We start from the raw sequence: 24620 nt of genomic DNA on the forward strand, positions 1-24620 counted from the left end.
ACGTTTTTTAATTGTTGTTTAGGAGTTGAAGATGATTTTGAAAGACCCAGAAGAAAATATAAAAATCAAAAATATTAGAATCCATGAAAAACATTTTAAAACATATTTGCAATGTATTCAATTCACACTTACCTGGTTTCGGTAAATCTTCGCCGATAGTACCGATCGAAATAAAGGACTCACTCTGGGTTTGAGACGAGGACTCAAAATCACTACCAGTCAATGTTTTCTTTTGCTGTAGACTTGCTTCTTTCTGCTCACTAGTTGGCGGATTAGTCTCTTCTGTTGCCTGTAGATAAGCTTCCTCCTTCGTTGTTCTTGCAAATACTGAGATGCTTTTTCTCCTCTTTAGTTTTTGGTTTATACTTCTTCGTGATGTCGAAAAGGTTCCGCAATGAATGAGAGAATTCATTTCTCTTTTCAGTTTCTTTCGCCGACATCCTTAGTATGTGCTTCTGCAGGCTTTTCCAAGTTTCATAGTATCGCAAGATTTTTTGTTCCACTGTCACGTCGTCGATCAAATGGTTCAAATGCTTTTTGTTCCATGATGTCTTCAAAGCTTGTGTTGTTAACTGGGCGCTAGCTGTAGGCTTTTGCTTCTCTGCTCGCAAATGAAACATAAATTTCCGGAATACTTAACTGTATGTCGGCAAATTGGCAGATTCGGGGAACAAAGGTAGATATTTTCCAACTAGCCGAATATCCTCCATTTTTAACAAAAAACGCTTGCACACGCCTTGATAAATTTTTTTGACACACGAATTGCTTTTCTTATTCACCACTGAAATACAATTTATTTGAAGCTTCTATTTTGAACACGCTTAGGCATGAACAAAAATCTACCGATTTGATTTTCTTCACTTAAGGTATAACTTATATGTTATATATTGTTATTGGAACGTTTTATTTTAACTATTCAAATGAAAACCTTAATGAAAATATCTTAACGAAGAGTTGCATGTCAATAAAGAATCATGATTCAAAACTATACAAACAAAGTTGATTTGTTAGATCTGTTAAGAATATTTTTTTTAATTTACAAATTAAATGATCACCCTTAAGCAAAACTGAGGACAATAGCCCTAATGAAATATCACATATTATATGTTACCAGTGGCCTACGATGACATAGGAGATGTTCAATTACTCTTGTATTTACTATTCCATTCAAATTCTAATTTTTTAAAGGACCACCGTAATGGAATATAAGTGAGCCTTCCCAATGAAATATCACGAATCTAATGAAGGAAATGGCCTACGATGATGAAAGAGATGATAAAATACTATTGTTTTTAATATACCATTCAAATTATTATTTTTCGACAGAAAGGCCCACCCTTATGGAAAATAAGTGAACCACCCTAATAAAATACCACATATTAAATGTAGAAAATGGCTTACGATAATCTGAGAGATGTTCCAATACTATTGTCTTCAATATTCAATTAAATTTTTTTTTTTTCAACAAAAAGGACCACCCTAATGGAAAGTAAATGAACCACCCTAATGAAATATCACATATAATATGCTTTCAGTGGCCAACAATGATATAGGATATGTTTCAATACTATTGCCTTGATTTCTCAGCAATTGAATTCAAATCGTTCATTTCAAATTCAATTCACTCCCCAACTTAAAAATTTACCAAGTCCCAAAAGGTAGATTTTTTCAAAAAAAAAAAAAAATCCAAATAACACCAGATCTCGACGTTCCATGCATTTCTAAGACATCTGGCATAAAAAAAAATTGATTTCGGAAATTCCATGTACACTCAACCAATTTCCAATCTTTTTCTATGGAATTAAAGCTTAAGATTGCAACTTTTCAGACAAAATTGAAAAATCTGAAATTGTTTTTTTTTTTAACATGAAAAAATATAAAAATTTCTATTTTGTTTAGAAATTTTCATTAAATTGAATGTAAAAAACGAAAAAATTCAAAGTTTCAAAGAATAATTTCAAAGTTTTATATTGCGTTGCTCTTAGCTGCATTATTGATGGCTGCTTTCACGAATCTATGACAAAAGACCGAAAGACAAAAGGTCAAAAGGACAGAAGGTCGAAAGACAAAAGGTTGAAGAGGAAAAAATTAGAGACAAAAGGTCGAAAATCTATTTTCAAAGAAGTATAAATTTCCCACCAAGCAAATCGATTTCGACCTTTTGTCCTTTCGACCTTTTATCTTTCGACCTTTTGTCCTTTCGATCTTTTGTCTTTCGACCTTTTGTCCATAAACCTAGCAACGTCGGGTACGTGGGACGAAGTCAATGGAACGATTGTTTGACCGCGGAATGTAGACAGATTCTGGAGGAGAAGAATGCAGCGCGGGCGGTCAAGCTGTAGCAAGGGACCCGGCAGAACGACCGTTATAGACGGAAACGGCAACAACAGACCCGCCTCTTTCGAAACAAAAAAAACGCCGCCTGAAGGAGACAGAGTGCGAGGAGATGGATTAGCTGTGCCGGTATCAAGAAACACGTTAGTGCTATCAGAAGCTCAACGCATCCCGCAACGGCTTCGTGCCGCGAGCCGAGATGTGCAGGGATAAGGATAAGAGCATTTTGACGGACGAGCGTGAGGTGATCGATAGGTGGAAGCAGCACTTCGACAAACACCTGAATGGCGTTGAGAGCACAGGCAATGAAGAACGAGACAACGGAGGAAATGCCTTCGTCAGTGCTGCGGGATACCAATCAGTCCCCACTTTGAGGGAAGTTAAGGATGTCATTCACCAGAGCAAGAACAATAAAGCTGCTGGTAAGGATGGTATCGGAGCTGAACTCATAAAGATGGGCCCGGAGAGGCTGGCCATTTGTCTGGACCGGCTGATAGGCACAATCTGGGAAACAGAACAGCTACCGGATGAGTGGAAGGAAGGGGTAATATGCCCCATCTAAAGAAAGACGACAAGTTAGATTGCGAGAACTTTCAAGCGACCACCATTCTAAATGCGGCCTACAAAGTATTATCCCAGATCATCTTCCGTCGTCTGTCACCTGTAGTAAACGAGTTCGTGGGAATTTATCAAGCCGGCTTCGTTGACGGCCAAACAAAGCTTTCCCGGGAAGCTCACGAGATTGATAAGAGCGACGATGGAAGGTGTGCAAAATAGCGTGAAGGTTTCAGGTGAACATTCCAGTTCGTTTGGATCCCATCGAGGACTACGACAAGGTGATGGACTTTGTGCCTGTTGTTTAATATTGCGCTAGAAAGTGTTATACGGAGAGCCGGGCTTAACAGCCGGAGTACGATTTTTACTAGATCCAGTCAATTTGTTTGCTTCGCGGATGATATGGACATTGTCGGCCGAACATTTGAAAAGATGGCAGACCTGTATACCCGCCTGAAACACGAGGCAGCAAAAGTTGGACTGGTGGTGAATGCGGCCGAGACAAAGTAAATGCTAGCTGGTGGGGCCGAGCGCGACAGGGCTCGCCCTGGTAGCAGTGTAACGATAGACGGGGATACGTTTGAGGTGGTTGACGAGTTCGTCTACCTTGGATCCTTGCTGACGGCTGACAATAACGTTGGCCGTGAAATACGGAGGCTCATCATCAGTGGAAGTCGGACCTAATGTGTCCTCCACAAGAAGCTGCGGTAAAAAAAGATTCACATCCGCACCAAATGCACCATGTACAAAACGCTCATAAGGCCGGTAGTCTTCTACGGACTTGAAACGTAATTGTTCACGAGGAGGACCTGCAAGCACTTGAAGTCTTCGAACGTCGGGTGCTAAGGACGATCTTTGGCTGTGTGCAGGAAAACGGTGAGTGGCGGTGAAAGATGAACCGTGAGCTCGCCCAACTCTACGGCGAACCCAGTATCCAGAAGGTGGCCAAACCTGGAAGGATACGATGGACAGGGCATGTTGCAAGAATTCTGGACAGCAACCCTGCAAAAATGGTGTTCGCTTCGGAACCTGTTGGTACAAGAAGGCGTGGAGCGCAGCGAGCTAGGTAGTGAGCCTTTTTCCCTAGTATTTTGCATTTTTTCCAATCCCTTTTCATTCCCTAAATACTGCTTAGCCAAAATTGTTTCAATGACGTTGCTTCTATCATTTTGACCATATTTATTTAAACTCTTTGTATATGGCTTTAACTTTCACAGATTATTCAAAATTGAAACGATTGATATCATTGTCCCCATTTCTTACTTTTCCCTATTGTCTTTCGCTATGCTAACCAGCCCAGATAAAATGTGGAAATGCCTTTGTCCCATCCCAGAGATGTCAGCAACAATGAAGTGACATTAACATTTCTTAGCCACATCACTCGTAATATTGCAAATAACTTCTACATCAGAAACGGTTGGTAAGATTGTGTCCTTTGTTTGTTGATCAAATAATTTAAAAAACACGAATACAACAACGGCGTTAAATATGAAATCTCGCATAACCTGAGATAACGCCCTAAAGGCCATTGATAAACATTTGTGTAGCTCGTTTTATAAAAGCAAATGAATGAATAAGCATCCAAACCAACACCACCGGCAGGTAGAGAATGATCCTTTCTTTATTGGCAACAAAATAGTTTACAAAAATCATAGATCAAACCATTTTGGAACCAGAAGTTACTCTATTGGCGCCAAAATAATTTACAAAAATCATAAATTTGTCTACTTTGGCGACTGAATTTAAAATTTTGGCGCTTATAGAATTTACAAAAAATATAAACCAGTCAATTTTGGTGCCAGAGCTTTCACTATGTACACCAAAGTACTCATAATTCTGGACTCTAATGTATAACTTTTACGTTATAAGTTACTATGTCGGGAATGGGATACGATCCCAAGTCCTCGGCATGAGAGGCGTGGTTTCTAAATAAAGACATTAAAAAAAACTCATGAAAAAATTGATTTTTGGATTTTGTCTATGGCTCCTTGGAAAGTCTTTGAGCATTTCTTTCAGAAACCGATTGGAGTACACCTAAAACAAAATATTGGAATCGTTGAGGAAGTTTTTGTACGAATACTTAGAGCATTTCTGAAGGAATTTATATAAAAACTGCTACAGTTTTTTTCCATTATTCTTCAGTATTGTACGGAACCCTGAATGAATTTTGCTTGAGGAAATGCTAAAGAAATTGCCAGAAACAAAACTGCTGTCATAATCTCTGAATGTACTGCTGGAGAAAACCTCGTCTAAAAGATTGGAGAAGAATGCAGGAGGAATTGTCAGGATAATTTGTAAAGACGCTTCGAATTCCAAACACCGGCCTTAATTCACCCAAAAGTTGTTATTTTGTTAACGTTTATGAAACATGCAAAAGACGTCATAATCAGAGACCCTGAACGAATTGCAGATATGTAGACAAAAAGTTGTGATTTTTCAGCTCAGGATCGGAACCACGCACAGAGGAGCACCTGGAACAAATTTCGATTTTGAAAAATTGAGATTTATGTCCCCACTATATTTTTTAAAGATAGCTAATAGTATGTCGCATGTTGTGGCTACATTGAAAATTGACGTCTTTAAAAAAAAATGTAATAAGAGTTCAAAAAAGCAGATTTTTAATGGTGTTTTAATTTTTTTATATTGTATAATCAAAATTATTGTTTCCATGTGGAAATTTTTTTCCAAAATAAACAAATATTTGTTACTGAACTTTTTGTTTACGAATACAAGAAGAGCTTCTGCATAAAATTTTCCAAAAAATATTTTTTATTTGTTTATTTTCAAGGCAATTTTGAACAACAAACTTTTAGTCATTTTTCAACTTCAGTATTGAAAAAGTTACCTTAAAAAAGACACTACACGTTAAATGCTCCCAGTGGGCTATTTGCCCTTTGAAGGAAGCACCACACTAGACAACGGACTAGCATGCAACGCCCAGTGGCATAGTCGGAAAACATTCCTGTCGAAAAGATTTACGGCCTGAGGCGGGAATCGAATCCACACTCCTTAGCACGATGCGGCTAAATGCCTTGGTGACACTAACCGCACGGCTACGAAGCCCACCTTATACGACAATATCCGGCAAAGATTCGACCACATTGTGAAACTTACATATGTTATCTAACAGTTACAGCATAAAATTCTTCCGCATATTTTCGCACTTGAAATTGTAAGCCTTTTTAAAATCTCAATTTTTATCATTATTTTCGAAAAATTTTAACCCGCTTTTCAATAACTTCCCAAGAAACAATTGTAGGTGATTAATAAATTTGCCTGCTTGACTAAAGCTTTACATCAGCCGTGGTATTTGAACAAAAGTATAAGTTGTATAAAGTGATGATCAAATGTTGCGTATATTCTTAGCAGCGCTTTTGTTCCTCACTTTCATGGCATTTTAATAACAAGTAGAACCAAAGTTGAAGAAACGTTTGTTGACAATTTAGTTTGGTTACCTCAGAGCCTCTCTAAAATAATTGAAGATGAGCTGTTTCTCTAGATCCTTGACCCCAAACCCTTGGTTGTGCCACTGATATGATATCACATAGTGGAAGGAGGTCCAAAATCGATGATACTGAATTTAGAACACGTTATAACCACTAAGTGATTGCTACGCCTCCACTACTAGTGCAGCGGTGGGTTCTGAAACTAAATGCATAAAAAAGATATAGCCGAAATTTAGTACTCCCGTAGATCGGGTTCGGATGGTGCTACCTTTTTGATAGTTGTTGTCTTCGCTAAAATCGTATTTATTTTTTTCAAACTCTGTTGCACAACATCGTGTGATGTTTTCTATCAAATCACAGCAGGACACGTTTAACTTTTAATTCGTGGTCAATTTTTACGAAGTGACAACACAGGTTCACTTATACGATTTGATGAAAGCTAGATCATAACTGTGAGATTTGTTCGAGTGTTCGGATCGTTTACTCCGGTGCCACAGAAAACCGATATACAGAGTGTAGGGATTGATATCCAGAATTCATTAGAAAACCGTTTTAAAAGCTTTGGTTGAACAGATTGTGTGGAAAACACGTGATAACAAACTTTAATGGAAAAAATCAGGTTCCCACTAAACGACAACGAGTGTTAAGCTAGTAAGGCCAGCTCCTACAATTAAGCCCAGTGAGGCTACACACAGAACCTTCAGGCAAAGATTTTTTCCTTTGGTCACAGATCAGGCTAGATTTGTCCGGCCGACATCGCAACGCCCAGACAGGCGTGCGCCACGTGGCACTTCGAGTAGCTCCTTGGGGGACCAGCCAAGTCGCAGCTAGGTCCACGTGTGCATCTCTGGAACTGTAGAAGCCTATTCGCCGTAGTTCTACAAAACACTAAATCGACTGGATACTTCGGAAGCAACATAGCAGGTTAGATCGTAAAGATTAGGCCATTGTTAACGAAACGTGCACGTTAGGGCAGTAGGATCCAATCAGAAGGGAATAAACGACGATAAAAGTTTATATCTCGCTTACAATTTCTCGTCATTCGTTGAGTTGATCAGTGAAAATCTTAGCTCTTATCAAACCTTGTTTAAAATCTCGTTCAGTTTTGGGTATTTGCCATTTTGTTTGGTAGTTTTACCTGACCTGCCCTGAGAGGACTAGCCGGGTACGGTAATTTAACACGACCTTTCGCAGTTTGGTTTCACCGAGCTGGCGCTTAAGCGGAAGGTTATTCGAAAGGGTAGTTCATTGAAGAACTTGCCGGTTTTGCGGACATAGTTCTAAAACTTGAGGCTATAAAAACACGTATGATTTAGTGGATTTACTCATGGTTTTGCACTATCTCTGCTCAGTAATCCACGAACTGTTACAACGTAGGGCAATTCGCCTAATGTTGAAAGCCTAAAAACCTGGCCTATTGTTGAACAGCCCGTGTATTCTTTATGGCGTGTTCAACAATTAAAGAGCATTTTGACCTTTCAACAATTGGCGAATTACCCTATAGTTTGTCGACTTCTGAAAATTTGCATAAATCTGCATTGACAGAATCTTATAAGTGTTCTTATGAGCACTTCCGCAGTTATTATCTGAGAGCTTTCTCTGCCAAAGTTGCCATTTTAGCAATAGTATATCGTGTGGCAAGTACGATGATTCTTTATACCAAGAGACTCAAGCAAATTTACATAACGAAAAGATCCTAGACCGAACGGGAATCGAACCCAGAAACCTTCAGAATAACTCTGTTTTGTAGCCGCGGACTCCAACCACTCGGCTAAGTAAGGCGACATAATACTGGCGACATAATAGTTATGGAACATTCGAAAGATAATCAGGATCTGAATAAATGAAGATGTCAGTCATAGCAGAAAAATAAAACTAGAAAAATACTGTTTTAAAATAGACTATACTTCTCACTTCTTGCACGTTCTTCAATCAGGTCCCGTGAAAACAATCTAACACAACTTATTAGAAATGGTGATGAGTAATATGACTGGTAGCATGATGACCACCATGACTCTGGTAGGCGGCAGCTGGAGCATAATGCGCAATACTGGCATGCGCCACTGGAGCGATATGCGCAACGTGAGCAATTGGAGCCACGTGATGGGAGATACTGGCATGCGAAACAGGAGCAGCATGATGATGAGCAACAGCAGCAACATGAATTGGCTGAGCAATGACCTTATGCACAGGCTGGGCAATTTTCACGTTAGTTGGCTCCCGCCGGACTACAGCGTTGAATCCATTATGGTGATCAGCATGGTAATCGACAATCCGGTGATGACCATCGGCATCCAGGAGGGTGTATTGACCACGAACTTCATCTCCGTGTCGAGTCTCGTGCTGGCTCTTGATATCACCGGTGTGGCCATCGTGAACAGAGTAAGAGAATTCGTAGTTTGCAGGAGCATGATGTTCAACTTGCTTCACGATGGCGTGTTGGATAGGTGCAGCATGTATAGCAGCAACGTGATGCACCGGAGCTGCGTGCGCTGTATGAAACTGAATGCTTTGATGAGATGATGCATATCCATGCTGTGGCAAAGCATGCACAGCTGCTACTAAGGATACAACTAGAATAAACTGTGGAAAAAAGAATATTAGTGATATTTTCAACGCCTCCACTATTCCAAATTTACTTTGAAAGCCATCTTCAACGTTCACTGCCGAAACTTTTAAAATTGTAATCGTATGTCTATCACTTGTCGTTCTACTTTGAAGGCACTCAGCGTACTATGATTTTTCTTCAAATGCAACTTAGTTTATATACTAAAAACCAAAGGTAAGCAGTGCAAGCTTTTCCGCTTCTGCAAAACATCGCCAACCACCAAAGGTGTGACCAGTTTCCACACGCTGGGTTCATCAAGAATGGTCACGGTGGGGAAAAGTTTGCACAAAAAAGTCACCCTTAAAAAATCGAGTTCTTCCAGCCAGCGCTTCGACTAATGAGTAACTGCGTAGATCAGCTTCTAGCCGAATGCGTGGTAGTCTTGTAGCTGCAAGAACAACCAGACCATTGACACCGTTTCGCGCTGAGCAATGCGCAGACAAATCAAAGTTATTAATATCCTTACGGTTTTAAGCCTGGGTCTGGTCGAATTCCGCCAATACGATTGAACCAGTTATATCTTATTTCTGCTACATTTTCACTCGATCAAACAAGATGTCGCCAACGATCGGCGCTCGTTGCCGGTGTCACCAAATGTAATTCGACACTTGATCAGCCAACCAACCGACCACCGACGAGAATCGTAAAGTTGTTTGCTTTACAGAGCAAAGTGCTCGCTTTTATCTAGCAGTTGTCAAATGTTGCTCCAGTTCCTATTGAATCAATGCAATCGGTAGTCAAACTGCTTGATAACAAGCAATAGCTGCCAAGTGCACACTTAGAGTCGTGGGTCGGTTAAAATATAGAATTTATACTCTCTTTTTTTATGTTCAGTAAATTCAGTAAAACATGGACATTATCATTACATTAACGTCATTAGCAAATAATTATCGAATTTAAAGCTTCAAAACTTTAATAGTCTTCAAGTACAAGTCCGTGCAAAAGTTTAAGGTCACCCCGTAAAAACATATAACGTGTTTTGGCCTTATCTCTCTCTGGGATAACAAGTCTTATAGATACTCTCTTTGGCTCATTCGAAAATAAATGAATTAAACAAAAACTTGTTTGAAGATTGTTAACTAAATTTTCAATTGAAGTTTGGACGTTATTCAAAAATTACACTGAAAGAACTTGTCAAATATTTTCAATACTGGATCGACCGAAATGCTAAACTACTAACTAAAGTCAGTGAAAAAAAGTTAGTAACCAAATGCTGTTTTAAATACAAAATGCCCAATTTCAGGTTATTTGTAGTTCGTTATTCAAATTTAAGCCAATTCGGACAACCAGGAATTGAGATACAAAGCCTCAAACTTGGGCATTTTGTATAGAAAAACAACATTTGGTTACTTACTTTTGTCACTAACTGTAGTGCAGCATTACAATCGTAATCTTATGTTCTTTAAAGAGCATTTGCAAATTTGTTGTGGAAAAATCTGAAAACTTGCACCCTTGAGGCAAAACGAACAATGGAGCTCTTTTTGCCTTAGTAAGGAAATTGGATCTTTATCAACCCATTTCAAAATTCCAATCAATGTAACTTTTAATAAAAATAACCTGATATTTTGAAATTTTCTGAGAATATATTTTTTTTGTGGGAAATTATATTTTCCGAAAACGAAATTTTTGAATGATCTCTAGGGAGGCACGCATGACTAGTTTCAGAACCCCTGCTCTCGTATGAAGGCAATTTTTGCATTATCCTGCAATAATAGATCTTTGGATAAGAGCTTTTAATATTTTGCAAATAAATTTTCACTTATTTTAGCTAGTAATTTTCTTCAAGTGTTACGTCCAAACTGTGACAGATTGATCTGCAGGTGAAATATTCTATGAGCATTCCATTTATTAATAACTGCGAACTTTCTTTGCTAATTAACTTTTTTGAAATATGTATATCGCAACAGGCTCATAGACATATATATATACATAGACTATATGATCTGGAATGCGTCACGAGTTTTATTTAGTTATGCTTTCTAATGTCACAACAATTTTGACATTCATAGTTTGGAATATCTCTGAACGAACACCACGCTTGTTGAGAACCTACCAAGCTTCCGAATTCTCACTCACGCTCTCGATAATGGATTTCTCCATCACCACAACTTTCAGCGAAAAGCTGCCTTGTGAAATTATCCGTCTACAAAACAAAGCGAAAATAGATAATGGCACAACTCCACAGCTGTGAGAATTTTATTTTATCATTCTCCTCTCCATGGAGAACTTTTCATGTGTCCATCGCCACAAGCAGCAGTTGCTTTTATGCATCAAATTAACTGCTACTTTCGTCAAGTTGATATGGTAGCATGGATAGCGTGCACGCATCGCGGCTGTTTTTAGCAATGTTGTAGGTTCGAATCCCGTCGGCGGAACCAGTTTTTGTTTATCCACATAGTCATAATTCTCGGGAGAAGTTGGTGAGCGAAAATTTGTGATGGGGTGATAAAGAAATTATCCCCGGAGTGGAATAATTTTCGGTTATCCTCCATCGTAACTCTAGGGAAAATAAGTGTGAGCGAAAAAAGATATTCACGTGAGGAAGCGAAAAAGCATTATCCTTACGTGCGAAAAATCGTAGATTTCGCATCATTGATACGATAATTTAGAACCCTGGAACTTACCAATAGTTTTTGCTATGGGCTCGGTGGTGTTGGTCTCCGTAAAAGCTTCGAAAATGCCGATATTCATTCTAAGTCAATCATTATGCCAAGCAGCCATTATGCCAAACGGCTATTATGGAAAACGACCTTATGCCCAACGGGGTACAATTCTAAAAATAGTATCCTTTGGGATTTTCAGCTTTTTTGGTGGTGATTTAAAGGTGGCCCAATGACATTTTAGGTTTATATGAAAATTACTATGGAGAAATTTTGAGAAATGTTCCAAACATGTTAGTACTGTAATGTAGGTACAAACTTATCATCCCATAGTGAAAACTCATTCTTCAACCCTTAATGGAAGATATTACTGAAGAAATAAATCCATTTTGAGCTAAATTTGTTTGGGATGTTTGTAGATGTTTGCCGGACTATAATCCCTCTTGAAGCTAAATAATAGCAAACAAACTCATGAATATCTCTTCTCCTATCCGTCTGATTGTATTTCTCTATTAATCAAATTTCTTTATTATGGTTTGAAGAATGAGTTTTTACTATGGAATGATAATGTTGTACTTACATCCAGTAATAATGTGTTTGGAACATTTTTCAAAATATCTCCATAGTAGTTTCCATATAAACCTACATCGTCTTTGAGGCTCCTTTAAAACACCACCTAGAAAGCTTAAAATTTCATAGAACACTATTCTAATGGTAAGAATGGTAAGGAAGACATGGGAGATTGGATTTTCAAACTTTTGAACCGCCGTAATGAACACTCCCGTGCAAAAGTTTCGATTCACCCCCTAAAAAACATACAAAAGTGTTTTGTCCATATCTCTGTGATTACACATCTAATTAAAACTCTCTATTGCGCATTCGAATAACATGCTTACATTGTAGGTATTTTGACAAACACATTTTTTTTAATTTTATTTACTAAATATTTACTTACGGTTGTGACATTCTTCGAACAACACACTTAAAAAAAATGGCTGATTTTCTTCGATCCTATCGACCTAAATGTCAAATTTTTGCGTCATTGGAACCGTAATCTTATATTCTTTAAGGAGCACTTGTGAAAGTTCGGCGGGAAAATCTGAAAATTATTTATTATTTATAAAATAGTCATTCAAGTCATCGTGCAAAAGTTTGGGTTCAACTCTCAGAATGGTGTATCATAGTTGGAGTTCATTAGAACTAACTTAAAACACTTAAATTCTGTAAAATCTCTTGTCAGTCATGTACGTATTATAATTTGCGTTATAATAAGCTATGAACTTTTAAAATCGGTTGAAAATGTCAGAATAATTGACGAAAATGATATGCGTACGGCTCAGGTGAACTCAAACTTTTGCACAATAACTTAAATGACTGGTTCATTGATTTTGGAAAGTATTCAGTTTGTTTCCCCAAATTTTAGCGAGTGCTCTTCAAAGAATACGGTTCTAATGATGCATCAGTTGTCAACTTTGGCCGATCCAATACTGACATAATTAGCAATGTTTTTTCTGTGCATTTTTTGTAAAATGTCACAGCTTTGAATAAAAATTTAGTAAACAAAATTCAAGCCAAAATACTTGCTATGTAAGATTAGCTTATGGTGTTTCGACTGTACCATCCATTTCATTAACAAGAAAATTCATGCCGAAGAAACTACATTCTTATTTACAGGCGAACAATCTCCGGAAATATGTTGTTTATTATGTTATTTAGGTAAAAACAATTTTGAGTGTAGCCAAACAAATATTTTATGGCTGTACAACATTCATTTGACCCCTGCAAATAAATTCATACACGTCATAGCCTTCAATTTTAATTTAAGACAAAAAAGTTCAGGAAATACGTTTTTTGTGTCGTTTTCTGGGTAAAATAAATTTTGAGTGTTATTAAAATTATTTTTTTTACTCAAACATGTGCACTTGACTTTCACAATAAATTTAACGTCGAAAAAACTATATGTCATCGCATTGAATTTTGAGTTACAGGCAAAGGGTTCAAAAATTAAAATTTTATTCTATCGTTGAGTTTGTGAAAAAAAACCTTTTTCAAAAAACTAGGAAGTGCCTATTGCTTAAGGTGAAACAGCTTGGAATCATATTTCAATAGTGTACCAAAACTTCGAAGGCACAAATCTCGCGAAAGAAGCATCAAACTACAGTGAAATTTCTATTTTAGCTTTGTGCACTAGCAGAAAGCTTAAAATAAGAAGATTGACCTTGTACGTTCATTATTTCAGCAGATTAGTGCCTTTGAAATCGTGAGTAGGGGCACAAGCCGGCCATTGTGCCTGCCATGTTTGGATTCCGAGATGTGTCACCTTAAAAACTTTGGGTAGACGCATCTACTTCAAAAACTAAGAAACGAACATCAATCTGAAATAGTATCCGGTTCCACCGCCGAAAAAATTTTGAAAATCGTTTCAAAAATGCCACAGATATGCATGGTCAAAGTTTCACTTCCGACTCTCTGAGGGGGGTTGGGAGTACAGGTGTTAAAAGTTCAATTCGTGCTTTGCTCGTTTCAAATTGGAACTTTGGTTAGTAAACTATTTTGAGTGTAATATTTACCTAGGCTTGCATAAAAATTAAAAATTGTATCTGTTTCTGAAAACCATATTACAAATCAATTTTTATATTATGGATCCAATTGTGACATAATACGGAGCAGTGCGCAAAATCAAGAAATTTTCAACTCGTTGCATCTGTATTGCATGACTTGGCGAATCTTAACAATGCGTCACATATTACTGCAAAAATAGCAGTGTAAGAGCTGGAAACAATGGTAAAATGCATTTTTTGTGATACCTACTGCGTTGTAGTAACTGAGACATGAACTGTTTTCGCTCCACAACAAGTTTTTCACCCATTTTTGTCCGCTAAAACATGAAATTCACAAACCTTGATGTTTAATGAGTTTTATACTTAGTGCTATTGTCTGAAAATGTCGAATCCAATGCTTAAAATGGCAGAAATCTACATTCTTTGGAAGTGATTCATAACCGTGGTAAACAATCATTACCTGGCTCATATTATGGATCACTAGTTAGAAGTGCTAATATTCGGTATTTAGAATCAATAATCAAGAAAAATGTTTTCTAAAGATGAATTCATACTAAATCGAAGCTAACGAGCATGATTTATGCAATGACATTTGAATTTTACCACCTGTGGGAGCTTATGAATGCTGACGGCACTGCTTACAGAAAACGACCATATAATGATAGCTGTGTGGTACCAACTAATCATTTGTCAAAAACACCGTTATATAGCGATTGAATATTGTGCTTATCATTACAATGGTAGAAGACAAATACCGTAAGGACGCCATTCACCGCTCATGCTCCATTCACCGCTCATTGAATTATTTTGAATAACCTGAACTAATTTTCGCAATAAAAGACATCAACATGTATTAGTATACCAGAATGGATTGTATCAGAATGAAATTCATATGATTTAATTTTATATACTATTTATAAAAAATAATTTTAGGCTGTTTAAGGCGGTAAACATGAGTTGAACAATGATTTTATTATGGCAGATCGAAAAATTCTTCTTAGCTGCCACGCTTTAATATGTTGTTGTACTATAGTACAAAGATAACAACCAACCAATGAAAGTAAATTAATTCCAACTAGTTGTGTATACAGAGCTTCATACTTAGGATGAACGGTGAATGGCACCCTACACATGTATCATTGACAGACAAGTTATTCAGTACCATTGAACGTTGTTCACATTTCAACTTCTTTCCCACAAAAACAAATGTGTTATCTTGCGTCTAGCGCAAAAAGTTGCAAAAATATCGAAAAACCGATTTTTGACAGGATTTAATGTGTTGAAACGCTGTTAAATGAGCGGTGAATGGCGTCCTTACGGTAGTATGACATGGAAAAATATATGTTTTTCGTCAACGTTTTTGTTTTGAGTGAGATATCCGAAGTTGAACGCCAAAATGATCCGTAACTGTGGGTGATCCGTAACTGTGTGGGCATGGTATGATATCCTGAATATCTGTTTCAATCGATTCAATTGTACTTATTCGATAAAAGAATGAAAAAGTTTTTGAAGAATAAAGAATTCACTAATTGACAACAATCATGTGTTAGTTGTTAGTAATTAGTTCACATTACTTTGCATTAGTTAAATATCTTCTTCTTCTTCTTCTTCTTCTTCTTGGCATTAACGTCCTCACTGGGACAGAACCTGCTTCTCAGCGTAGTGTTCTTATGAGCACTTTCACAGATAATAAGTGTTCTTTGTCAAATTTGCCATTTTCACATTCGTATATCGTGTGACAGGTACGATGATACTTTATGCCCAGGGAAGTCAAGGAAATTTCAATTACGAAAAGATCCTGGACCGATCGGGAATCGAACCCAGACACCTTCAGCATGGCTTTGCTTTGTAGCCGCGGACTCATGTTACTAACCACTCGGCTAAAGAAGGCCTACATTAGTTAAACATGCAAATTAAATTAAGTCATTGAAATTATTGTACGTTAATCGATCAGTTGAACAACGTGAACTACAAACACTATTGTTACAATCGCACATATAATAAATGTACGGAACATGAAGAGAAACAAAACCAATTAATTTGTACAACAACAATATATTATTAGTCATTTAGTATCCAATCGACAGGCATGCATTGAAGATTTCACGTTGTTTCAATAAAATTAAATGAATTAATTGTTTGTGACAGGTGAAGGCGAAAGGAAAAAACAAGAGTTCAAGGAAGTTTTAGTCTCTGGATAAGGAGAGTTTGTTAAGAAAGAGTTTAAAAAGTTTGGATTTATTGGGAAAGAATAATAGAAATATAAGTTGTAGAACGCTAGTGGCGCTGTTATCACAAAACCTAATTATTTCAATACTATTTATTAGGCGGCATCCACAAATTACGTAACGCTCTAGGGGGAGGGGGGGAGTAAGCTCAAGCGTTACGGCTCACACAAATATTCGAAATTTTTCATACAAAAAGCGTTACGGAGGGGGGAGGGGGTTAAAAAAATTCAATTTTAGCGTTACGTAATAAATGGATGGGGCCTTATTGAAACTTTTGATTGTTTGTTTAATGTCATATTGTAGAGAAGGTTAGAGAAGGTTCGGTAATCCAATCCGCATGGTTATTAAATAAATTAATTCATAATGCGTGGTAAAGATGGACAAATTATGGGTGAAATTATGAAAAAAAAATCCACGTGCTTGGCTGGGATTTGAACCCAGGACTCTTGTTTGCTAGACGAGCGCTTTACCAACTAAGCTACCGAGCCACTTGGTGACCGAGCACGTGGATTTTTTTCATAAATTCACCCATAATTTGTTCATCTTTACCACGCGTAATGAGAATGTTTTATTTTTGGTAGTATAAGTTGATTTTTCACTTATGGACCAGGTACTCAAGCTGTCAGAGCGTGGCAAACTAGATGTTGGTCACACGAACAGTTGCGACATTAGCATTCTAAGGCGAAGGCTTCTACTGAAAGAATAGGACACGATGTTTCATCGCAGGGTTCTGCGGAATGCGCTGCTGAAGGTATTACAAATCCACGAACATATATCCCTCAACATGATGGTTGACTGGTTTATGTATTCACTTCTGCATAGGGTAAATGTTCCAATAGTGGAGGTACTAAGCACGGTTCGACTTTATTTAACTCCTCAAAATTCTAGTAGTGCAATAATTGCACTTATTATTGTTGTAATGAGAAGTAACGACCATTTACTTAATGAGAGAACTAATTTCATCGCAGTAACCATCGGCATGTCAGTAAAAAATAATACCTCCACTATTGATGCGCTGTTCCTTTAGTGGAGGTAAATTTTTAATTTAGTTTCCTACAATTGCGGTATCCGTTGTTTTCTTATGGAATCCTCCACTATAGGAACACTTTACCGCAACTATTGGTACAAATGAGGAAAGTTTATGCAGTTTAAGTGGTGTTTTATCAATTTTGAAGCAATTTGAACGATGTTCGGCTATATCGTGTATCAATAAGCCAAAACTTCGATTGGCGGTGTCGAATCTGCAGCTAATTCAATAACATCAGGGTAAATGGCACTACCGCAACTATAGGAACAGCCACAACTAATGGATCAATTACCCTACCTAATGTTTCAATTTCCATTTGCTTCTTAAGCTGCTTCTTCTGACATACCGTTTTGTCTCAAATTCCGAACAGACTCATATTCCGAACACTCAGTTTTTGTATGGCGATTTGGCTGAAATGTTTCGCTGAAATATGTCATCAAATAAGCAGGTAAAGATACTTAATTGCAATTCAATTTTAACATCTTAAAATGTATTTTATAGCTCGGGAGTAGTGATGATTGTTTAATTCGAGGTCAGTAATACTAGCTCAGATAATTCCATTTGCAGAATTATTCGTTTGAATACAATTTATTCGCGCTGTTCGGAATTTGAATCAAGGTGTTTGGAATTTGAGACAGCATGAACACAGTGTTCGGCATTTGAATCAAAATGTTGTTCCATACTTTTACGTAAAAACAATACTAAACAAGTTCAAATAAACATTTTTATCAGCACGCCACACAGCTGACAGTTGGGTTTGCAAAGAAATTAAAATATTCAAAAATATCAGCTAATTTATGCCTGCCAGATGCATTTGAAGTCACTGTTGGCCTTAAGTGTTCGGAATATGAATCAAAACGGTATTTATGAAATTTATTTCCACACTTACTATGATAGAAATTGTAAATTTGGCTGTTTCCAATTCTGCCCGCATCACAACCGCTTTTTTCCTTAGCAACGCTTGTTATCAGAAACCTTCGTTAGAAAACTGACTGCTTTCGTTGTTTTGTCTCTTCGACGTTTTGTCTTTCGACATTTTGTCCCTATAACGTGTCTTTGAATATCATTAGCACCACCAGAAGGAAACGATAACATGCATCATTGGCTAATTGATTTTATACTCGTAACGCTTAGGTGGCGGTTTTTAGCTAGTACGTGCGGATCGATTCCAACGAATTTCCACGCCGGAAGATTTATTGAAATTTAAGGACATCTGGATGGACTCAAATCTGCCGGAACATTTTCTCTCCGTTGGCTGTTATGACGAGGTGTGACAGACGAAAGTTAACAGCGAATGCTCTTAAAATTCTTCAAGAGATAATTCAGTGACTGTTTCGAAACTCCATTTTAAAATATCATCAGGATTTTATCGTTCAGAAATCTCCTTAAACCTACTTGTTAATTATGATAGCCAGTCGAGTGGAAGTTTCAAGCAACTACAGAAAAATCGAACATTATATAAACTTGGCATTTGGATGATTAAGTATTGGTTAAAATGAATTTTTGCGAAAAAGTTGCAAACTGAAGTTAAACTTTGCAATAGAGGACCACGTCATTATTGAGCTGAAATCGAATTCAGGTTAACATTTGTGGCGTATGGGTAACGCGCACCTATCTAACGAGCAGGGAAACGTTAGATCGATTCTTACCGAGAAGACGTGTAACTTTTTCGCAAAATTTCACTTCTATTTGGTCGATGTTCAGACAGACTGGACCAAGTGTTTTTTAAATGGTTTCAGGCTGGGAGGGAGAAACCAATACAAAATTTATGTAATGCTCACTACGACAGCCGGTATTCCGCTGTCTCGAACTGTCACTGTGAGCCCAGATCTCAAACATTGGACTAACATGGAAAAAGCGCGTAACCGATTAAAACACATTTTCGCATTTCATCAAACGTGACAAAAATCGAATGAAAATCAATTCGTGCACACAATGAAAGTAATGTCACGTGAGCACCTTTCAATCTGATTGAATATAAAGCATTGAAAAACGCATAGTTTAACTTTTTCCAATGAAAATGAATATTAAGTGCAGAGAAAACTGCGGCCCTTTTTCCATGATGGTCAGGAAAGATCCAAAGTACACAACAAAAGAAAACTAGCGATTTTTCCCAAGCCTGCCTTGATTGTTTTTGGCAAACTGGAGCTATCTTGCAGTTCAAACAAACGTTGTTCTATATTTCGTGTGTAGTATCTGTGCCTCCCTCCCAGGTTTCAGGAAAACGTACTCCAGGCATTCGAAGTGTCAAAATATTTACTATACGTGCTGTAATAATGGAACCTATATATTAGATGGTACATAATAATAAGCATAAGCAAAGATGACCGTACAATTCGTAGTTGCTACTCCGTGATTGACCAGAACAATCGAAGTTGCACAGAGAGATTAAATGAAAGGAGCTTGGGATTAGCTTACCATTCTTCAATGTGCACAAATCGAAAGCTCAAATTTTAAAAGTCAATAACGGCGCCGGCCACGTCCTTACGGTCATCGGGGAAGGAAAGGAATGTTAGTTCGATAACCGTTGTTACTAGAGACCAAGATCACCTCTGCTTCTCCACAGTTGTCATGGAAAGGATATTGGGTTAGTGGGGTGAAGGTCGAAGGATCGAACACTACCAACGGATGGCGCACTTTTTCACTTCTCCCTATCTATTTGATGATACATACAGTGCTGTTCTGAATAATAGCAGCGCATGTCGATTTTCATACAAAATGCTCAACTTTGACATGCTGTAGTTTTGTTCCCTTTCAAGCAATCGAGCTGAAATTTTCTCCACAGAACTACAAATATGATCAATTTTGTAACTACAAATTTTCAGTTTTTTCTGAGTCCCTGCCGAAAAGTGAGACACTAGGTGAAATTTTTCAAAAAAATAGCAATTTTTCATTTTAAAAATTTTCTTCTACAAATATTTTAAACATTTTCGGTTTAGGTGTAGGTTTGATAAGTAGGAGGAGATTGTTCCAATGATAAGTAATATACAATTTTAAACTATAATTTCAAGCCGAAATTCAAATTTTTAAAACTGCTATTTTTTGAAGAATTTCACCTAGTATCTCACTTTTCGGCAGGGGCTTAGAAAATTTTGAAATTTTGTGTTTACAAAATTGCGCATATTTGTAGTTCTGTGGAGAAAATTTCAACTCGATTGCTTGAAAGGGAACAAAACTACAGCATGTCAAAGTTGAACATTTTGTATGAAAATCGACATGCGCTGCTATTATTCAGAACAGCACTGTATGTATCTAAATAGCATCGAAAAAAAAACAGAATTTATGGAGGCCTCAACGTATCTTTGAAACACCAAAATATCATCTAGTCCGGTCTGTCTGAACACCGACCATTTGTCCATTCAATCCAATTGCAAAGTATATGTAATGTTAAGTTCCTCGGTAATTGGGTCCTAAAATTTTAAATGAAATCTTGTTTTTATTCAATAACACGAAAGAGCATCTTACTGCAATTACTTTAGCAATTTTTCCCGCTCAAATAAGGGCTATATCATGTTTAAACTTTAATTTAAAAATTGGGTCCATAAATGAACCTTGACACTTAAGATCATGTTTGACGTTCGCTTAGTCGACAAAAACACCACAGGGGTTTCAGTTTTAACACTGGGGTTGTTCCTATCTGACATTTCGGAAGGGACACGGAAAACAAAATACACCCAAAATTTGAGTTTAAGCCAAGGGGTGTGACAAAATCTTTAAACAAGTTTTTTTGGGCTCAAACCAACGGAAAACATTAGAAAATTGAGTAAACCTGTGTTTTTGGCCTAAACTTAAGCGTTTGGCACTAAAATTGGGACAGGGCTTTAGGACCCTATTGTTCATAATCTTCTTCCCAATAAACACAAACTCGTATAGGATGGCGTATAAGAGTACATAAGTGGAAGGGATATACAAACATGTGCCATGAGACTGCATGCAAAATGAACGTATAGCGCCTACCCATTTGTACTCTTGTGCCCTTTCCTATACGATCGTGTGTTTATTGGGTTATAGTTTATCATTAGCATTTCCTTTATGATTGCTTTCAAACCTTCCTGAAATGCTCGCTGAAATTTCTCTAGAAACCATTTTTCCTACAAATTCCTCCCTAAGTCTTCGATAAACTGAAATGCTACATTCAATGTATGATTTCTCATATGAATTGTCTTTATTTGTACTATACAAAGCAGAGAAATTGCCTATTTCATTATCTACATTGTGGGACTGGGTAAATGCATGGAAGATTCAATCTAATAATGATGACCTGTGCTATAATGCGAGAGTCCATGATGCGTCACAGAAGCGGTTTGGTGGGCGCTGTGGGCAATTGGAGCAGCAATATGGGAGATATGAGCAACTGGAGCAGCATGATGATGGGAAATGGTAGCATGATGCACTGGAGCCACGGCATGGGTAGCAATATGCACTGGCTGGGCAATGACCTTGTGCACGGGTTGGGCGACCTTGACGTGAGTTGGTTCACGACGAACAACGGCGTTGAATCCGGAGTGATGATCAGCATGGTAGTCCACAATACGGTGGTGACCATCGGAATCGATCAGACTGTATTGTCCATGGACTTCATCTCCGTGACGGGTCTCGTGCTGGCTCTTGATATCTCCGGTGTGTTCGTCATGGACGGAATACGAGAATTCGTAGTTGGCTGGGGCGTGGTGCTCGACTTCCTTCACAATAGCGTGATGGACTGGAGCAGCATGAATGGCAGCCACGTGATGAACGGGAGCAGCATGGACAGCAGCAACATGATGAACTGGAGCAGAATGGTGATGTTGGATGGTTTGGTGTGAAGAAGCATATCCATGCTCTGGAATTAATCCAGCGCTGGCAGCAGCGATCAGGGTTGCCAACAGAACAAACTGAAAAGAATAAACAGTTAGAATAGCTTACCCAAAACAACACAGACTAAAACTGTATAATATTGTCAGATATACAAGAAAAATATGGATTTAAATCAAAATATGTAAGATTTTAAAAAATATGTTAAAAAATTTTAAAATATATATTAAAAAATATGGTATTTTTAACAATCTTATACAACATTTGCAAGGTTTTCAAACAGTATTGTATTAAAATCATACATAAACTGGTTGGGTATATGCATACGCAAGTAACACTTCCTTGAGTACTTACTTTGAATGCCATTTTGAAGCTGTCTTTACCGGAGAACTTATTCTTGTTGAATGATGCTAAGGATAACGATTTCACCACTTTTATACCACCAGAAGCAAGAATTTTCCTTAACGAAATTCACACCCCATAACAGTGTCCAGGTGCCCTTGGTGACGGCGTTCAACTTTCTCTGCAAAAAACACACGAGCCCCCACACCAGCCTTCAAAACACACCCGCGAAAATTATTTTCGGATTTCCATTTTATCTATCATCCACTTGCACTGCGCAATTTACCACCCCTCGGAACTTATTTTGAGACATGCTTGTCTGCATACTTGCAAGAAATAAACCGGTTGCATTAAATCGAGCAGCCAGCAGTTGGTTGCTCCGCATCGAAGACAGATCGAAAAACCACAGACAGCGACATCAATTCTAGATCAACCGCGAACCTGCATCATTTTGTTGAGCTCGAATTACAGCGACCTTCAATTCAATCGCATCCAATCAGACAAGGATAATGCATCAAGGTAATCCCATTTTTAAACGTTTATATCGCATCATATAGGTTTATTTCCAGCATTTTACACTTGAACAGTACATCAGAATTTAATAACGCCTGCAAAGAGTATTTCTTCTGAAATCTCTTGAGTGCGTACGGTCAACATGAAATAATACGACCATTCTAGGCAACGCACTGATCTATCACAGATTTGTATGTTTGATTTTGTTTTCTATTTCCTCTCACTACCATAACATTAAAGTTAACATCTGCTGTGAACATATAGCGCTTCATTTTGACAACCAAAATAACTATGTCCTATCGTCTATTACTACTATATGCAGTTCTACTTGCTAAGATATTTGGCTGCCCAATCTGGTCGTCCCTTGCCATCTCCACTAGGACCAACGTAGGTTAGAACTCCTGAAATAAATTTTGCATTACAATGATCTATGCTACCCAGCCAATTGTTAATCGTTACTCACCACTGTCCGGAACCCACTGTTTCTTATCCGGAACATTACGAGGAGCATCTTCCCAGGGAAACAGTTTGAATGAAGCATTAACGCCATTGAACTCGTTTCCCGCAGCAAAACTGTAATGGACAATAATTCGTAAAAGAAAAATATACAACATTTTATTTTTCGATATTTTGATGGATTGATTTGTTATTTAGAAAATAGTTGGTGTCAAGCGAAATAGTTTGTTCTGGACTTGATTAATTTTCTTTTAAAATATCCCTGCAAGAACATTACCCGAACTGGAACAAATAACTCACAACTACACTATTCTACAACACATTGGCATCTTTTTCGATTCTCCATACAAAATGGTCAATTTTCGAGGCTTAGATCTCAGTTATTTATGGACCGGTTGGAATTAAATTTCCGCAGCTCGTCAGTCATAACGCGAATTTTCGCTTATATATTGGAACGATTTATCTAATCACGAGTTCGAAAGCAATCACGGTTTGACTAAAAAGATGTTTTTTTTTTCAATTTCCTTGACTTTCCTGGGCATAGAGTATCATCGTACCTGTCACATGATAAACGAATGTGAAAATGGCAACTTTGGCAAAGAAAGCTCTCAGTTAGTAACTGTGGAAGTGCTCATTGAACACTAAGCTGAAAAGCAGATCTGTCCCGGTAAGAACGTAATGCCAAGAAAAATAGAAGAAGAAGAAGACAGTCAGTTCGCATATTTCAACATCCAAAGTTAGAGTTAAAAGGGTGGACCAACGGGTGAAAGACGGAACCAACACTACTTCAGCAAAGCTGTTCAGCTTTCTGTCGGTGAACAGTCTGATTGAGAATTTTTCAGCTAGGTGGCGCTAGTGACAAATTCTAACCAATTGTCTATATCTTAAATTACTTTCCAGCTAGAAAGTTGAAATCTTCGGCAAAGCAGTTCGGCAGATCAAGGGATATCTGACGGCGAAGAGTCTGATTGGGAATTCATCCGCTAGGTGGTGCTAACAAAAATATATCAATAACCAAAAAACTGAATTTAGTACAATATCATTTAATTCCACTAGAATTTGTATCCTTTGACAGAGACGGGTATTTCTACTTCAACTGTAAGGTTGTCTTCAGTGTCGTGTACTAGACTAGTACCCTAACGCAGACACCTTCAGC

General features: G+C 37.6%; 3 protein-coding genes across 12 annotated transcripts in view; all 3 read right to left on the minus strand.

Annotated features, from left to right (window-relative positions):
• Positions 1–8219: 8219 nt before the first annotated feature.
• Positions 8220–9744, minus strand: LOC110676635 (larval cuticle protein A2B-like). Its single transcript, XM_021845287.1, has 2 exons — positions 8975–9744; positions 8220–8918 (listed from the first exon to the last, which is right to left on the minus strand). The coding sequence occupies exons 1-2, from the start codon at positions 8984–8986 to the stop codon at positions 8301–8303; spliced, it is 630 nt and encodes a 209-aa protein (XP_021700979.1). The 5' UTR covers positions 8987–9744; the 3' UTR covers positions 8220–8300.
• Positions 9745–21500: 11756 nt separating this feature from the next.
• On the minus strand, positions 21501–22865 carry LOC5565358 (cuticle protein 8). The gene is made up of 2 exons (XM_001649665.2): positions 22508–22865; positions 21501–22233 (listed from the first exon to the last, which is right to left on the minus strand). Exons 1-2 carry the CDS (start codon positions 22517–22519, stop codon positions 21607–21609), a joined length of 639 nt encoding a protein of 212 aa, XP_001649715.1. The 5' UTR covers positions 22520–22865; the 3' UTR covers positions 21501–21606.
• Positions 22866–23023: 158 nt separating this feature from the next.
• Positions 23024–24620, minus strand: part of LOC5565359 (probable serine/threonine-protein kinase DDB_G0268078) — a 58736-nt gene continuing 57139 nt past the window's right edge. For all 10 annotated transcript variants that reach the window (XM_021845296.1, XM_021845295.1, XM_021845292.1 and 7 more), the window contains exons 7-8: positions 23472–23581; positions 23024–23409 (exon numbers count right to left, since the gene is read on the minus strand). In XM_021845296.1, coding sequence (XP_021700988.1) covers positions 23333–23409; positions 23472–23581 — 187 coding nt within the window. In that variant the 3' untranslated portion in view covers positions 23024–23332. The remainder of the gene's footprint in view (positions 23410–23471; positions 23582–24620) is intronic.

This window comes from Aedes aegypti, chromosome 2 (genome assembly GCF_002204515.2).
Source record: "Aedes aegypti strain LVP_AGWG chromosome 2, AaegL5.0 Primary Assembly, whole genome shotgun sequence".
Classification (NCBI taxonomy): Eukaryota; Metazoa; Arthropoda; class Insecta; order Diptera; family Culicidae; genus Aedes; species Aedes aegypti.